At 40.7% G+C, this 16,919-nt stretch overlaps 1 protein-coding gene across 2 annotated transcripts in view; it reads left to right on the top strand.

Moving 5' to 3' along the window:
* Positions 1-16,919, top strand: part of XRCC5 (X-ray repair cross complementing 5) — a 91,939-nt gene that overhangs the window by 15,224 nt on the left and 59,796 nt on the right. For both annotated transcript variants that reach the window (XM_046644349.1, XM_046644348.1), the window contains exons 8-13: positions 724-862; positions 3,924-4,036; positions 8,019-8,081; positions 11,839-11,976; positions 12,835-12,925; positions 15,219-15,352. In XM_046644349.1, the coding sequence (XP_046500305.1) occupies positions 724-862; positions 3,924-4,036; positions 8,019-8,081; positions 11,839-11,976; positions 12,835-12,925; positions 15,219-15,352 (678 nt within the window). The remainder of the gene's footprint in view (positions 1-723; positions 863-3,923; positions 4,037-8,018; positions 8,082-11,838; positions 11,977-12,834; positions 12,926-15,218; positions 15,353-16,919) is intronic.

Raw genomic sequence — 16,919 nt, 5'->3', positions numbered from 1 at the left:
TGTAATATATGTACATTTTTATGTAATAGCAAACTTTCAAAAATGAGGTGCTTTTAATGAATTATTTGATGAAATTCCAGTTTAAGTCTCTGATCCCTGCCTCCACATGTGATCTTCCTTGCGTTTTTTCTTTAAATGTACAAAATAAATATATAAAGTCACTTAGATATACAAAATATACGAAAAGGTGTTTTCATATATTCAAGTGTTTTTTGTATATTCATGGTCTTAATTCCAAAACATACTCTACATCCGTGAAGACCTTGGAGATTCTGTTTCAGGTTCCATCAAGGCCTAGAATAGTGTCCTTGGGAATGGAAATACAGTCTCCTTCCTTCTTCTTTTTTCTAGTTTTCTTTTCAAACTTTCTTACTGATTTCTGACTACTTATAGACTGCTCTCCCTGCCTTCTCAATTGGAAAACCGTGGTAACAATGTATAATCCTCTTTTATTAGATGGTCTGAGGGTTTTGTGTAGAAAGTATTTGAATATATACAAATATTAATTTTTATCCATGGATTACCATGGGGGAAAAATGAAATGTAGACAGAGTTATGAAATAAACTAAAATTTTCACAATAGGCAAAAGCAAACAAAACCATTTAGCTGGGGGAATTGTTCTGGATTTTTTTCTGTAAAACAGAATATATTAGGTTTTCATCTTTTGTCAGTTGGAATCCTAGCTTTCCTTGTTTTCCCTTGATTTTTCCTTTGAAACTAAGATTGTACAGGAGAAAGTTAAAAAGTCTTGGACAGTTGTTGATGCAAGAACCGTAAAAAAAGAAGATGTACAAAAAGAAACAGTATATTGCTTGAATGACGATGATGAAACTGAAGTTCCGAAAGAAGAGACCATTCAAGGTATGCCAATAAGGAGTTTTCACTTTTGCCTAAAAGGGACTTTCGTCAAGGTGACATGAATTTGTATTATTTGGGATTTGTGTTCTTGTTTGCTTAGAGACATTCTCTGGGTTCTGGAGACACACCTGTTTGAGGAGTCGTGAGACGCCGGGTCCTTAGCTCCTCTGCTGGGTCTGCGGCAGGGTGTGCCCGGGAGTGCATCTGCGTGATTGTTTCTCTGAGATGTAAATGTCAGGTGACAGGACTTCATACTAGTCTTTGCTTTAACGTTTGAAACTTCCTACCTGGGCGAATACTTTTATTAATGTGCCTGAAGCAAGTTTTTTGTTTCCTCTATTTTATTTTTTACTTCCATAGTGATTATTTTTCTGAGTGCCAATTTTAGGTCTTAAATCCTGCCAGATATGCTCTGTTGAGGTAATTCAGGAGATAAGAAAAAGTCATTTGTGTTTGTTATATAGCTGTGTGTTCACTAGGATCTTTAAAGTGGTACTTCATATATTATACTCATCTGATCTGTATAGTCTGTCTAGATGGCATCTCACTACAGGCTTAGAAACTGAGAGTGTCTGAATGTTCAAGAGCAAAAATTATGATGTACCAAATGATGGTTAACTTAGAACAAGGATCTTTATATAAATTTATTGCCAGACTATGTGCTACCCAGTGTAGTTTTAATTTGCAAGCCTTGAAATAAATTCCTTTCATCTGTGGCACTGTATTACAATGTTTGTGTAGCTTTTATGTGTTGTAGGAAGTGACAGGAGAGTGGTTAAAGGTGGCGATGGTTATGGTTCCTTTCTTTCTCCTGATAGATTATTTGTAGAATGTAAATAATACCCTCTAATCTCTACTAATTCTTTAATTCATTTCAGTAGTATAGTATAGTTAAGAACATGAATTTTGGAGTCAGACCTGGGTCAGAATCATGGCTCCATCACTTGCTAATCATTTGATCCTAGTATAATGACTTGCCTATAGTGGGAGGAATAGCTTAATTAAAGGCATAAGACCAGGAAAATAGAGGGCCTCCTCAGTGATCTCAGTAGTTGGGTTGGTGTATTGGGAATATACAGCTTGGTGCACGAGGGTAGCATCTCATAGACAAGCTCTATTTTTAATCTTCCCACAATCTAATGAAGCAGGCGCTCTTGTTATTTCCATTTTTCAGGTAAGGGAATTGAAGCCAAAAGGCATTCATTACTGTATTCAAAGTCACATAGCTAACAACTAGCAGAACTTAACCCCAGGACTGTCCTCCCTCAGAGTCTGTTCCTACACACTGTTCTGAGTTAGGAGCGGCTTTGCATGAGAAGCCGAAGGGTCTATTCTTAATGTTGAAAGCAGCATGGAGCTGTTTATAGTTATTTATTTTTTTCCTTTTTCTCCCCAAAGCCCACCAGTACACAGTTGTATATTCTTCGTTGTGGGTCCTTCTAGCTGTGGCATGGGGGATGCCGCCTCAGCGTGGTCTGATGAGCAGTGCCATGTCCGCGCCCAGGATTCGAACCAATGAAACACTGGGCCGCCTGCAGCGGAGCGCGCGAACTTAACCACTCGGCCACGGGGCCAGCCCCGAGCCGTTTATAGTTTTGAGGAGCAGGGTGTCACTGGACTGTGATTTAGGAAGATTAATATGACAGCTGCGTCTAGGGTGGATCAGAAGAAGAAGGGACTGGAGATGTGGGTGCCAATTCTTTGGTTGCAAGCAAAGAAAGCAGCTCTGGTTATCTTAGGCAAAAAGGAAATTTCTTGTTGGAGGAATGGAGAGGGAAGAGTTTAAGATGGTTGAGTTCAAAGAGCACAGACACGCAGCTTTTCTCTCTTCCCTTTTTGCAGGTACCCACATGCCTCCTTTGCTTGTCCCCCACTTTCTACGCACTGTTATCTTAGACAGAGGGGCTAGTACATCCGGGCAAAGGAATATGGTTTGATGTTGTAGTCTATTCTATACTTTTTTGCCATGTACAAAAATGAAAGTTACTGATTTGCCCTTTAAATAGAAGAACCCAAAAACATAAGACAATTTTAATTAGAATTTTCAACTTACTGTTAAACAATTCAAATAAGATGTCTGATGACAGAGAAAAGTTAGAAAAAACATTTGGTTTAGATACCGCTCATAACCATATGCTGTAGGTTTCCTGTTAATTTTTTGTTGGAATTTTTTAAAAAGATATATATGAAAATGGAAATGTGTTTCTTTTTAATTAAATATATGACAGCAACAGATTAACAGGAACAAACACTGGATCACGGAATCTGCCGCCCAGACACACAGGTTTCTTGTTTCTTGGAGTAAAGGTACACATGCTTTTCCTTTTCATTTACCCAAGACCAGAATCCTTGGGTTTTGATTCTTCTTCCCGCCAAACATAAAGACTATATATAGCAAGGGCATGACTTTCCCTAGAGCAGAGGCCCTGGCACGGGGCTGGTGTTTTTTAAGTAGCCAAGAGCTTGTATTTTTATGAATAACCTCAGTAATTAAAAAAAAAAAAAAAGTCCAATCTCAGAAATAAAATAAATGCAGAAACATATCCAGCTTATCAACTGCATGTTTCTGAATAGAACAGTTTTGGCTTCTTCCATTAGGCATTTGTTTATCCCCAGCGTGCATTTTTGAGAACATTTTTGTCCTGAAAATTTCCCATGAGTGTTTTTCTCTGTGGGTCTCCAGGTTTCTGAATAAATACGTTCTTATTATGTTTACAAATCATGATTGTACTTGAGTCAACCATGGTTTATCCTTGGAGGATAGCTAGTACATTACATTTGCTACATTCTTTCTTCTAGGCTGGATAATCATAAGATGACTAGATTACAGAATATGCTACTTTAAAAGTGAGATTGGATTTTAATCGTCTCTGTATGTCGTTTGTGTATCTGCTTCTTCCTTCTCCTTGTTGATCACTAGGGGCAGTAATTTGATTCCAGGGAATAGTGCATGGAACCTTGATCTGGAGTCTGCGTGGACTGTTAATGTATGCGTTGGGCTAATTTCAGTTTGTGGAAGACGAGGCCCCATGTGCCTAACAGCTGCTCTCCTCATCTTCTCTAGGGTACCGCTATGGGAGTGATATCATTCCTTTCTCCAAAGTCGACGAGGAGCAAATGAAATATAAATCGGAGGGGAAGTGCTTCTCTGTTTTGGGATTTTGTAGATCTTCTCAGGTACAGCACTTATTCTACTAGTTGTAAATGAAATAAATGAGCTTTATCCTCGTTATTTGAGATGGTGTGCTTTCAATTTGGCCCTTTTCTTTATAATATATATTTATTTCACGTCTAGTTTTTCTAAAGTGTCATCTAGGGGTTAGAGTTGCTATCTTTGATTTTTGAAGAGAAAAACCAAGATGTAGAGAAGTCAGCATGAATCAGAAGAATAGATTTCAATTAAAAGTCACTTCTTAGCTTTGTTGTCGGTCTTAACTCATGGTAGCCTTAAAGAAACAGCATCAGTTCTTTGCTATCGTATGGCTTTCTCTAAACTTAGGTACAGGCATACCTTGGACATGTTGTGGGTTCAGTTCCAGACCACTGCAGTAAAGAAGTGTCACATGAATTTTTTGGTTTTCCAGTTCATATAGTAGTTATATTTACACTATAGTCTATTAAGTGTGCGATAGCATTATGTCTAAAAAACAATATATGTATCTTAATTAAAAAAATACTTTATTGCTAAACAATGCTAACCATCGTTTGAGCCTTCAGCGAGTCATAATCTTTTTGCTGGTGGGGGGTCTTGTAATAAATGCAGTATCTGGGAAGTGGAATAAAGCAAAGCACAAAAAAACAAGGTATGCTTTGTATAGTTCACGTGTCGCTTAGTGACGGGGATGTGTTCTGAGCAGTGTATTCTTAACCTGTTTCGTTGCAGTGTGCACATCACAGAGTGTACTTATGCAAACCTAGATGGTATAGCCTACTACACACCTAGGCTGTGTGGTGCTAATCTTATGGGACCACCGTCTTATACACAGTCTGTCTTTGACCGAAACATCCTTATGTGGCCCATGACTGTATAATGGACTGTTTCATAGGAATGGAGGTCTAGTTGGGTTTTGAATGACCATAGACCTCTTTAAAGTATTATTGATTTATGCCAGTTACCCTTCTCAGTGCCCAACGAAGAGGTCTAGGATGTGAAACTTAAAAATAAATCATATTTTTTTAAGACACCACTGCAGACACACAAAATAGACACAATGGGAAATGCAGTAATTCACTGAAGGCTGTGAGATACCATGTACTATCTAGAAAGGGTTATTGAAGATTCCTCGAGACCTTAGATGAAATGTTCTTGAGGTGGGCAACCAAAGAAGATGAACAAGCATAAAGTGTATCTTTTCAGGCTCTGTTGGAATGAAGAGATTTTTGTTGCTTCTAGAAGAACTCAAGCAAGAATTAGAATAAAAATAAGTATGCCCGGTATACTGGATTTGAACCTCGTGTTGCTCTAGCGTATAGTCCTTGTGTCGTTCAGTGTTAGAATAATCCTGCGAGGTTAGGGAGAATGTTCTTCGTGATATGCCTATACTGTTAGATGCGTTTTTAAGACTCGTAAGCCAAAAATTGGGACTATTTACTTAAAGTCGATATGAGTTTAATGGTGAGAAGAAATACTTTTTGGAAGTTGAGAGTCTAACAATTCTTTAACAAAATATGCTTTTCTTAAAAATAAAAGTATTCACCTTGGGAGGTATATAAACCTAAACCTTCTGGTTATTAATGGTGGTGCTTATGAGTCTCTTCAGTGAACCAGAGCCTTCATTCAGACCTGTTTGTAGCAACTGCCTGTGGGCGGTGGGTCTGCCTGGTTCCAGACAGGCAAAGAAGCCCTCTCTAAAGCGCCAGCAAGTATCATGCAGGACTCAAAAAATGGAAGTCACCTGTGCCAGGCTGGGAGCCAGGGCCTGTTAACTAGCCAAGGAAGAGCGAGCTGAACAAAAAGGACATTTATTTCAAAAGGTTTTTATTAACTTAAAATTAACTTTTAAGTCATGAATTATTCTCTTAATTAACTTTTTGTTGTTTTTAAGCTCTCAATTATTTCTATCTTAAGTACAATCTGAGACAGATACAATGAATGTAATTATAATAGCTACCATTTTTTGAGTGATGATAATATTCCAGTCAGTACACGGAGCTTTGTATATAAGTTCCCATTTAACTCTTATTGCAACCCTCTTAGGGAGGCGCCATGATATGTGTTTTATACATTAGGAAATAGAAGTTCAGAGCTGTTAAGTCACTGGGCCAAGGTCACCCAGCTGGAAGATGTTAGAGGTGGGTTTTAAACCAGGTCTCTCTGACTCCAGAGCCTGTGTATGCCATTAGTCAGTTGTCGTCTGCCCACCGGAGGGACAGGCTCAGTTTTGAATAGTCTAGTTTTTACAGTAATGCCTTCATGTAAATGCATAAGATCACATATTTTTCCAAATTCCCTTAAAGTGAGGGAAACTAACATTTCTGGATTGAGGTGAAACTTTTCATTGTATAAAATAGGTTTTTTGTTTTTGTTTTTTTGAATTGTGAATACTCTTCTCTTTTAAATTTCCAAGAGTCCGTTCAATTTGACTTCCTCCAAGATGTCAGTGTTCTAGAAAAGAATTTAGCCAAAACTTCCCCTAAATGTCTGGCTGTTCTTTGAGTGGTCATTTAGATGCCTTAGGAAAAGATATCATTAACTGTTCTTTAGTCAATCAAGAATGTTACAGATTCTAATAGGAGGGCAAATACTGTCTGTAGCAAACTAAACGTATAGGATTATTCCCATATTTCTTCAAATAATGGTTTTCACATGAGGAATGGAAGTGGAGATGGAGGGTATTTGAATTATATGGGCCTCACCCCACACCTTTGAGACTCAGTCTTCTTGAGCTGCTGTTACTGTGAAAGTGCCCATGATTTCTTGGCCTTAGAGGGGGAGGGCAGAAAAAACATTTGACAAGCATTGCCCTGGGTGGCAGATGGCATATTTCATAATAAGCTCCAGGCTTACAATCACATAGATCAGAGAGAAGTTGATCTTGGTCAGTAGATGCAGGTGGTTATGATATTAGGAACTCTTCAATACTCATTTTCTAGTCTTTGACTCTAATACTCTGCTAGATAAGTAACTTAAAGGGGCGAAAGGACATGCAGCACTTACTTTTGTTTTAACTAGTTTCCGTCCTCCAGTCCTGCCCCAAAGATTAGTTCTTTGCTCTGATCTCTCTGCAATTCATCAGTGCCTCATTGTTGCTCTTAGGATGAGGTCCAGGCCACTTACCTTTGCTCATAAGAGACTTTCTGATCTGTCTTTGCTAAGCTTGCTGATCGAATTTTCACCTTTTTCACCTTTCCCCTTGCACTCTGGTACTACTCTACTCCAAGAGCAGTTCCCCAAATGTACATGTTTTTGTGTCACTGCAGACTTATCACATTATTATCTCTGCCCAGGACACTTGTGCCCAGACTTTTATCTTAGTTCCAAACATCCTTTCAGTCGTGACTTAGGTGTCACCATTTGCAGAAGCGTTCCCTGACCCCTCATGGCCAAACTGAATGCCTTTCTTTTTTTTTTTTTTTTTAAAGATTTTATTTTTTCCTTTTTCTCCCCAAAGCCCCCCCGATACATAGTTGTATATTCTTCGTTGTGGGTCCTTCTAGGTGTGGTATGTGGGACGCTGCCTCAGCGTGGTTTGATGAGCAGTGCCATGACCGCACCCAGGATTCGAACCAACGAAACACTGGGCCGCCTGCAGCGGAGCGCACGAACTTAACCACTCGGCCACGGGGCCAGCCCCTGAATGCCTTTCTTATGTGCTCTTGTCGCACTGAACTGTAGGACTGCACTGTAGTACTGTACTCTTGGTTCTTGTAACACTGCACTTCATTTCCTGTTTGTCTACCTGAGCTCCTCAGGCCAAGACTACATCCTCTTCATTATTGTGTTTATAGTCCCCAGAAACAGTGTTTGGCAGATACTGGGTGCTGAGATATTTATTGTCTTGAATTGAATTGAACCTCAAGTAATAAGTTGTTTCTAGTACCTGTCAGTGTTTTTCGGTAAGTGTTTTGAATAGAATTTTTTAGTAAAATGTGGCATTATGGTCTTATGTGTTACTTATTTTGGATGGAAACCAATTCTTTTCCTCCCTTACTCTTGCAGGTCCACAGGAGATACTTTATGGGAAATCAAGTTCTAAAGGTCTTTGCAGCGAGGGATGATAAGGTGAGTTGACCGTAGGTCTTTGAGGTAGCGCCACAGAATTGAATTGTCATTTTAAGTGAGTTGCTTTGGGCTTTTCTAGTTTAAAATGACACTAATTCTCACAACAGCAGTGGGAAAATTCACTGACCTTTAACTCTGAAAATGGAAAAATGATAAATGAATTTGTCATAGCATGAGGACAAGGCTTGAAGACATAGTCCTACAATTGGAGGCCAGGTGAGTACTGAAAACAAAAACATTTGAACAAATGCATTTAGGTGTGGGAATCTCATGGTCAAATGTTCAGGAGGGTTGGGGTCAGGTTGACATTTTCATTTTCCTATACATTAAACATTTAGTGCTGGCCCGAGCATCCTGGAGAGGAGCTTCACTGACTCAGTGGACCTCTTCCCGCACTGAGAAATTTCTCTTTTTGCCCTTCCCTCTCTCTTTGCTCTCTTCCCACCTCCCTAAGAGATTCTGTCTTCAGGCTGGTTTCTGGCTAACAGCTCATGACTCTTAGGTTCTACACTCACTCCTGCCCTCTCTGTAAATATTTTCTATGTAGCTCCCAAGTCAGAACTTGTTATTTCCTTGGAAATACTGATATTGACTAGAAGATCACAGTCTTGTGTCTAAGACCACTTAAGCAGGTCTCCAAGTTCGAGAAATATCTGCATTTGAAATTAGTAAACTGAATGCAGAAGGCTTGTTTGGGGTTGGAGGAGTGGTAGTCTAAGTGATCTGGGCCTCTTAGGCCTCTTTTTCTCCTCACCTCTGAAGGGTAGCAGGCTGCTGATCCAGTGGATGGGTATGCCGTTATTCTGTTAGAACAGTTAAAAGTAGGAGAAGCAGCGACCTGGCTTCCACTCAGTACTGAATGGATTCGTGAGAGCACAGTAGGCATGTGTGAATCCTCAAATTTGAGAGTCCTAGTTCATGGATTCTCCTGAGTCAAATCCTGATGGGAATCATGCAGTTGTGGTATATATTGTCAACACAGTTGCATTTTTAACTTCTGCTGAAGTTTTAACTCCTACTTATTGTCCCTTTAAAGAAAATTCAGATCACTCTGTGTGCTTGCTGGGTGTGGAGTGAGGAGTATCATATCACAAAGCTGTGTTGAGGCACATGTGATTATAGACACTTTCTGGCTAAGGGCAGCCTCACAGGCCTGCATAATTTAGATCCAGACTCTTACAGACTCTATAGATCATGGGGTCACTTTGAGGTCACTCAAAAAATATCTCAGGGGCCGGCCCCATGGCCCAGTGATTGAGTTCGTGCACTCTGCTTCAGTGCCCCAGGGTTTCACCAGTTCAGATCCTGGGCATGGACATGGCACCGCTCATCAGGCCATGCTGAGGTGGCATCCCACATAGCACAGCCAGAAGGACCTACAGCTAGAATATACAACTATGTACTGGGGGGCTTTGGGGAGAAGAAAAAAGAAGATTGGCAACAGGTGTTAGCTTAGGGCCAATCTTAAAAAAAAAAAGTTTCATCTACTAATAGCAAAAGACTGCTCTTTGGTGTCAGTTCTTGATGTCATAGTCAGAGAGTACTATTAACTAATTAGAACTTATGAGAGAAGCAGGGGAGTAAGGAAACTATGTTGTGTGCGGACTTCAGTAAAAGATTGCACGGAGGGGAATGTGTGAGTTGGAGAGTAGGGGATGACAGAAATGATCGCCCTCCTTGTGCATTTAGAGGATTATCGTGTGGAGTAGAAATTAAACCAGGGGCCGGCCCCGTGGCCGAGTGGTTCAGTTCACGCTCTCCACTGCGATGGCCTGGGATTTCGCTGGTTTGGATCCTGGTCGCGGACATGGCACCGCTCATCAGGCCACGTTGAGGCGGTGTCCCACATGCCACAACTAGAAGGATCTGCAACTAAGATATGCAACTGTGTACCAGGAGGGATTTGGGGAGATAAAGCAGAAAAAAAAAAAAAAGAAAGAGAAATTAAACCATGCTTCCTACCAGGGGTGAATTGGAACCAAAGGGTGGTAGTTTTATTTCAGATGCAGAATCCTTTTGTCCACAAGGATTACCATCTCCAAAAGGATTGGTTCCTTGTGGGGTGGTCAGATCCCCGTTCCTGTAAGTTTCTAAGCAGAGTCTTTGTTACCACCAGTCACGTGTTGCGGAGGGAATTCTCTCATCATGTGGGTTGTTAAACTAGATGAATACTGTTGCTTTTCAACTCAAATATTCTGTGATTTTGTGAATAATTCCTCCTAAACATATGTTTTCTCTGGTCCTTAGCATATAATTGTTTTTATATAGAGATCTACACTTATGTGCTGATTGGCCTGCGTGTGGAAGAGAAGGGGAGAAGAGAAAGGGAAGGAAATGGAGTTTTAGTTGCGTTTCCCACAGGTGTAGTGTTGTGTTACAATGTAGCAGTCATTCATGACCCCATCCTTCCTCCCTTTAAATATCCCAATCAGTCCTATCGAAGACACTCACATAAAAACTTGCCAACAAATTAGACATAATGTCTTCCTCAGACTCCCATTGTGCTTATCTGGTTTGTCTTATGGGACTTGTTAGAATATATACATTCTGTATTTGGTACATGTCTCGTTTCTGCTAGTAAAGAATATATTAGCTCAGTTAGATAGAGACTTATCTTTGTTTTCTTACAAGGTCTAAGACAGTGCCTAGCAAAGAATAGGCATTAAGTAAATATTCCTTGAGTTGAACTGAAAAGGTAATGAATCTATCATGAAATCTGTAGAGGATTTTGATGGCACGGTATTGAGGTCCTAGGTTTTTAGTGGAGGAAATGGGCGTATACATGGCTAACTTTGATAAGGGTTAACTATAATACTGAGAAGAGTACAGACAGAGTGTTTGGGGAGTGATGGAGAGGGAGAGAGCTGCCAAAAGCAAATCTGAAATGGAGAGGGCCTTGAAAATGGCCCTTCTCTAGCTTCTAACCCTCTTGAGATACCTGAGGTCTAACCATATGAGCTATCTGCCAGCTAGTAAGCAATATGTCTGGATCTTAGGAGAGTTTTAAAGCTGAATATACAGATTTTTGATTCATCAACTCATAGGACTAGATAAATAATCTCCAAGTAGAGTTTTAGAGTGACTGGAGGAGAGAAAGGCCCAGAGCAGAATTTCCAGATTAGTCGGAAGAAGAGAAGAACTGGGGAAGGAGTGGCCCACAAGGGAGAGTAGTCAGGGGAGGGGTTTCTGAAGTCAAAGAAGGAGGAAGCGTAGAGAAAGGGGGATGGCAGATGCTGCTGAGAAGTCAAACAAACAGCATGGGAACCAGGCAATTAGGAGGTCATGGGTGACTTCAGAGGATAATTCCAGTGAGGAAGTGGGGTCAGTAGCTGGATTAGCTTGAAACAGAATCGTGTCCTAACTAGTGAAAACAGCAAGGCTATTATTTCATGAACTTTAGAGGTGAAGGGAAAGAAAGATACAGATAGTAATTTATGAAGGGGGGGGCACAAAGAAAGATTTTATTTAGGAAGGCTGAGGCTTGAGTTTATTTAGAGGCAAGGGGATGAAGCACAAGGAGAAGGACGATTGAAGTGATAAGAGAGGGAGTTTAAATAATAACGTTCCAGAAGAGGTACCGTAAATGTGATCAAATGCACAAGTGTACAGTGTGGCCTTGACATGGGTAGAAGGGCGCTTTAAAAACAACTCTGGAGCAGAGAGAAAGTGGGTCTGTCTCCTAATCCTAAGTCTGTAGCTTTCTTGTGAGAACCCTCGCGCATTGGATGCGTGTAAACGTGTGCCTCCTTCTTACTAGGCAGCTGCAGTCGCGCTCTCCTCCCTGATTCATGCTTTGGATGAACTAGACATGGTGGCCGTAGTTCGATATGTTTATGACAGAAGAGCTAATCCTCAAGTTGGCGTGGCTTTTCCTTGCATCAAGGACATCTATGAGGTAAAGCCCACAGGTGTTTTATTCATGTTAATTTTTCTTTCCTTCAGTTCCTGTGTTCTAAACAGTGCTCCTCAACTCTTCATGTGCCTGGGAATTACTTGGGGGATCTTGTTAAAATGCAGATTCTGATTCTGTAGCTCTGAGGTGGGACCAGAGATTCTTCATTTCTCACAAACTCCCAAATAATGCTGATGCTGCTGGTCTGGGAACCATCCCTTCAGTTGCAACGAAAGAGCATAAATTATAAAAGTATGAGGAACTTTTTATTAAATCACTCAGTAAGGTTGACCGTGACCTTCTGTGTGCCCAATCCAGTAACCTTCTCTTGATTCTCATCCTTCTTGACTTCTCAGAACCTGATGGGAATAGAGATTACCTGTATTTGTACAAGTGAGCTCTGGATAAAGGTTGAGGATGTGATTCTGTTGTGATCCGTGTGAAATTCAGCTTATTCAGGGCCTTCCTATTTAAAATACAGATCTAGATTCTTTACCATTTCCTGTTGCTCAGAGAACTTTCTGTGGCAGAACTGGAAAAAAAAAAGAAGGCAAATACCTTGACTTCCACGTCAGCCTTCGGTCACCTTGACTCCTCATCTGTTGTGTAGGTCATGCATTTCGTGGGTATTCTTTGATACTCTTTCTTTTAAACATTTCTTATATGTTTAATGTTCTTGTGCTCTTTGCAGTTGTGTACAGCTAATAACAGAAGTCAAAACACTTTACTTTCTGTGTTCCAGAGTTGAGCTGTCTGATTTTTTAAATACTTTTGTTGTACCATTTTCGCAGCGTTTGGGACCAGCTTCATATTTTTCCATTAATTTGATTGTTTCTGCTTTCCCCCTCCATTTCTCTGTAGTGTTTGGTCTATGTGCAGCTGCCGTTCATGGAAGACTTGCGGCAATACATGTTTTCATCCTTGAAAAATAATAAGAAATGCACTCCCACAGGTGAGTTTGTTTCCATTTTCCGCTCTAATTGGCTCCAAATGCAGGCTGTTCTTGGCAAATCACCTGTCTGCATCATTGGTTGGGGCCAGGATTTCACCTAGTGGAATTAGTTGGACTCAGATCTACTCGTAGGAATTCATCGTGTGTTTCTCCAATAGTCGGGATAGGTTTGCCCAAAACTCTCCAAGCCCCCTCTAGTTGCCCCCTTCTGCCTTAGAGCTTGTATCTAGGGAACAGCTTGCTGGAGATGGACGTACGTTCTCTATTGTGAGCAGGTTTGCCCTCTGCTGAATTGACGTGTAGTATCAAACCTGGGACTTCAGTGTCCTATGTAAAACACAATGTAACGTTGAACGAAAGGTGGCGGTGCTGGAGATTAACTGCGCTGTTCGCTCTTTCTTTGTAGTTTACAGTAACAGTCCAAGTCTTGTTCCTTATTTCCAGGAGTCACTTTGCGCTTGATGAAAAAAGCCTCTCTTAAGCATGTGGCTGCAAAGGTCAGGGTGCTCCTCAGAGTGATTCTCATGGTCGCAGCTCACAGTGTAAGACAGTGGTAATAAAACATAATAGTGGGCCAAATGTGCAGAACGTAAAAATAACACTCAGTGCCAAGTAGATGTTCTAGCTTCCACGTTTAAATCATGTCGCTGTAGGGTTAGGGAGCTGCGAGGCGAGTCTCAGAACTGGCTTCTCTCTGCGTGTTTCTTTGGTTAGACCCGTTGTGAGCAGTGTGCGGGAGAAAGGCCAAGAGTCAAGTGGGCCCCTAGTGCTGCACCCTTACCTTCTAGAAAGGGATCCCTCTGCGTCATGGTGGAGCCAGGCAAGGACTTGAATGTATAGAAGCCACCGGCATGTTACAGTATTCTGTCTCTACCTCTTAACAATTCCAAACTTGAAAGGAATAGAACGTTTAAAAATGAGAACTTTGTTGAGAAATTCAGTGAGAATCTAAAACATTAAATATCTTTCAGTCTATTGATTTATTTTCTGTGAGTTGACATATTTTTGTTTGCATTTTCTCCCTTGGAAAAATGGATCATTAAAACTGTTTGGCTTATTTCCCAAGTCAGCATTTAGGTAGAGGTGTGCAATGCCAGAGCGATCTGGCCTGCTACTAGCTTACAGTAGCAGGTGAAAGTCACTGAACGTTCACACGTACAGGTACCACCTCCTACCTGTTGCCAGGTGGACTTGCGGTAGTCGACTTAGGGTGGTAATGTTGTGCCAGTGCCTGAAACCTCCCCCAGAAAGTCCAAAAATGGGATGGAAACGTCTCATGATAAATATCTGTATGCTCTGTCATTTTGCGGTAGCTGTACAAAAGGGATGTTTGAAAAGGGGAAGAATAGAAGCATGATGGACGTTTTAGGAACTGCTTACTCTTTTTCCGAAAACTTTTGCCTAGCGAATGATCCCAAAACAGCGCTTCAGCTTTTCAGAGCTGAGCTGCTGTATGAATCAGCAGAGTGAAAGTTACGCATGGTAGTCCAGGTAGCAGTGTTTGTGGGAGAGTTGCCTTTCATCCGCATTGCTTCGGGCTGTGCCATTTTTGTTGACTTGGTAGATTTTTATTGAGGAGCGCTTGCTTTCTGTTAGGTATTAGCAGAGATGTAAAGAAGAGGACGCCATGTTTCTGCCCTCAAGGATCTTTAGTGTTTGGCTGGAGTGGGTAAGACAAGTACGCAAACGTGCATATATGCGGAGTGTGATTAGTGCCATGAGGTTTGTGAGGAGAAAGAGCCCTTTCTGACTTGGGGAGATTGTGGAGGAATCTGCTCACTCTGGTCCAGTGGTGTCTTTCTGTCAAGTTGGTATGCTCTGATACACGTTATATTAAATCCCTATAAAGCTAATGTTTCATTACTAAAGGAATTTTCTTTTTCTTTTCTTTCTTTTAAAATATTTTTCTCCTCTAGCTAATTACCAATTTTTTGACTGCTAACTCATTGAATACTGAATATTTTGAATCACCATATGGAAGTTGGGTTTTGTGTGGCTACAGTGCATCCTCTGGACAAACTCTTTGCTTTTGATACTATATTCCACTGTAAAACTTTACTAAATGGTAGAGAAAGGACCTAAGAGACCAGCTACTCTAAATAGCTCTTTTTACAAATTGGAAAACCAAGACCCAGGTTAAATGACTTGCGTAACTGGAGAATATTTTTGGCAGAGCCAGGCCTGTATAACCTGCCAATATTGCTATGAGTATCTGTGAATGGAGGCTTTTATTTGAGTGGAGAATAATGGAGATAATCATTTTTTTCCTTCTGCCTCTCTGTCCTTGTTTTAGAGGCGCAGTTAAGTGCTGTTGGTGCTTTGATTGACTCCATGAGCTTAGTAAAGAAAGATGAAGAGGAGAACACCATTGAAGACTTGTTTCCAACCACCAAGATCCCAAATCCTGAATTTCAGAGATTATTTCAGGTGAGAGAAGAAAGATGAACCAGTTATATTTGTTTTAAATGCAAGAGAGCCGAGTGAAGTTGGGTTAATTGGCTGTTCCCATAAAAACCTGTTTACCTCTGAGAGCCTCAGTTGCTCTGTTTAATGGAAGAACAATGCTTTCCTCTTCCTGTTAAAAAAGGTAAAAAACTCTGAGCTTTTAGAAAGAAGTTAGGATGCTTTTTAATTTTTTTTCTGGAGGAAGGCTGGTTTCTTTTTAAAAAAAAAAACAGGAGGTCTTTCTTTTATGCTTTTTACAAGCTTTTCTCCTCTATTTTATGGGAATGAGACTTTCCTTTGTTTTTTATATGCAAATAGTAGGAGAGTTTTTCTGAACTGTGTAAGAATATAACCGCTCCTAGGGAAGAAGTGTTCCAGTGCCACGTTTGTTGGAAATTTCCTCAAGTAGCATGGAGGTCAGGTAAAGAGGGTCTCGTGTGGAATTATTAAAGAGTAACTGAAATACAGAAAGATATAAGATCCGTGTTTCTGAATCTTGGGCCAGAGGACTTGGAAGGTGGAGGTTGGATTAAGGAAGCTGGGGAAGTTGACAAGAGAGCCGACTGTGCTGGTAGGAAGGGGAGGGGTGGACCAGGACTCGGGGGAAGGATCCCTCTGTGGGTTGTGACAGCGTAGGCTTCTCTGAACCCCACAAAGCTGAACCAACATCACAAGCCGCTTCTTCAGGCAAACTCTTACCTGCAGGGGCGTGGAGGGCGTACTCCTGCGGGGGGTGGGGAGGCGGGTAGGAGGGGTGGGAGGCTCTGTGATGGAGAGACCATTGATTTCCCTTTTGACTCACTTCTCAAAGCATCCTTAACTCAAGTCCACATTGGGGCCTGTTGTAATTTTGAGGAATCTTCTACTCAAAAGAAACTGTTTTTTTTAATTTTTTTGATGCTTGTAATTCCTTTAGTGAAAAAAAATCTTTTGTTCTAAAATTAGAATTATGAAGTTTAACGTGTAAAGGCCTGACTCAGTGAAAACTTTAGTATTCTAAGTGTGATCAAGTATAAATTACTTGTAAAAATCCTTTGGTGTTTTTGACAAGTGGACTTCAAGACCTGAAGGCCTTTGCCATTTGTGGGGAAGGGAGGAGCAGACCAGTTGGTGTGGAAAGCTTGCAAAAACAGGTCACTATGGTGAAAACTAGAAACTTCTGATACTTGGCAGATTTATCTAGGGTGGGTTCTGTTTATCTTCAATAAATGTTTATCTGGTTGATGAACAGGTACAAGCCATAAACGGAGATTGCTAGCTTTCAAAGCTGCAAGCACTGGCAGCTTTGATTTTTATGACTTACCCACATTGTTTTCTTTTGTGGGGGAAGAGTTTTTAGTATGGCTTATCTGTATAAAGAAGTATCATTGCTAGGGCATTTAGAAATTGAGTTCACTTTTTTTAAAATAAATATTTATCAAACACGAGCAATGCACCATGTGCTAATGATACTATAAACTCCCTACTTGAAAGGACCCGTCCAGAGGAGTGAGAGGAGTAGAGAGACGTAAAACCGATAGGTACAACAGTGGTAGGTGCAGAATGCTGT

This window comes from Equus quagga, chromosome 17 (assembly GCF_021613505.1).
Source record: "Equus quagga isolate Etosha38 chromosome 17, UCLA_HA_Equagga_1.0, whole genome shotgun sequence".
Lineage (NCBI taxonomy): Eukaryota > Metazoa > Chordata > Mammalia > Perissodactyla > Equidae > Equus > Equus quagga.
Note: the sequence above shows the minus strand (reverse complement) of the source record. Positions and strands in the feature narration are given on the sequence as shown.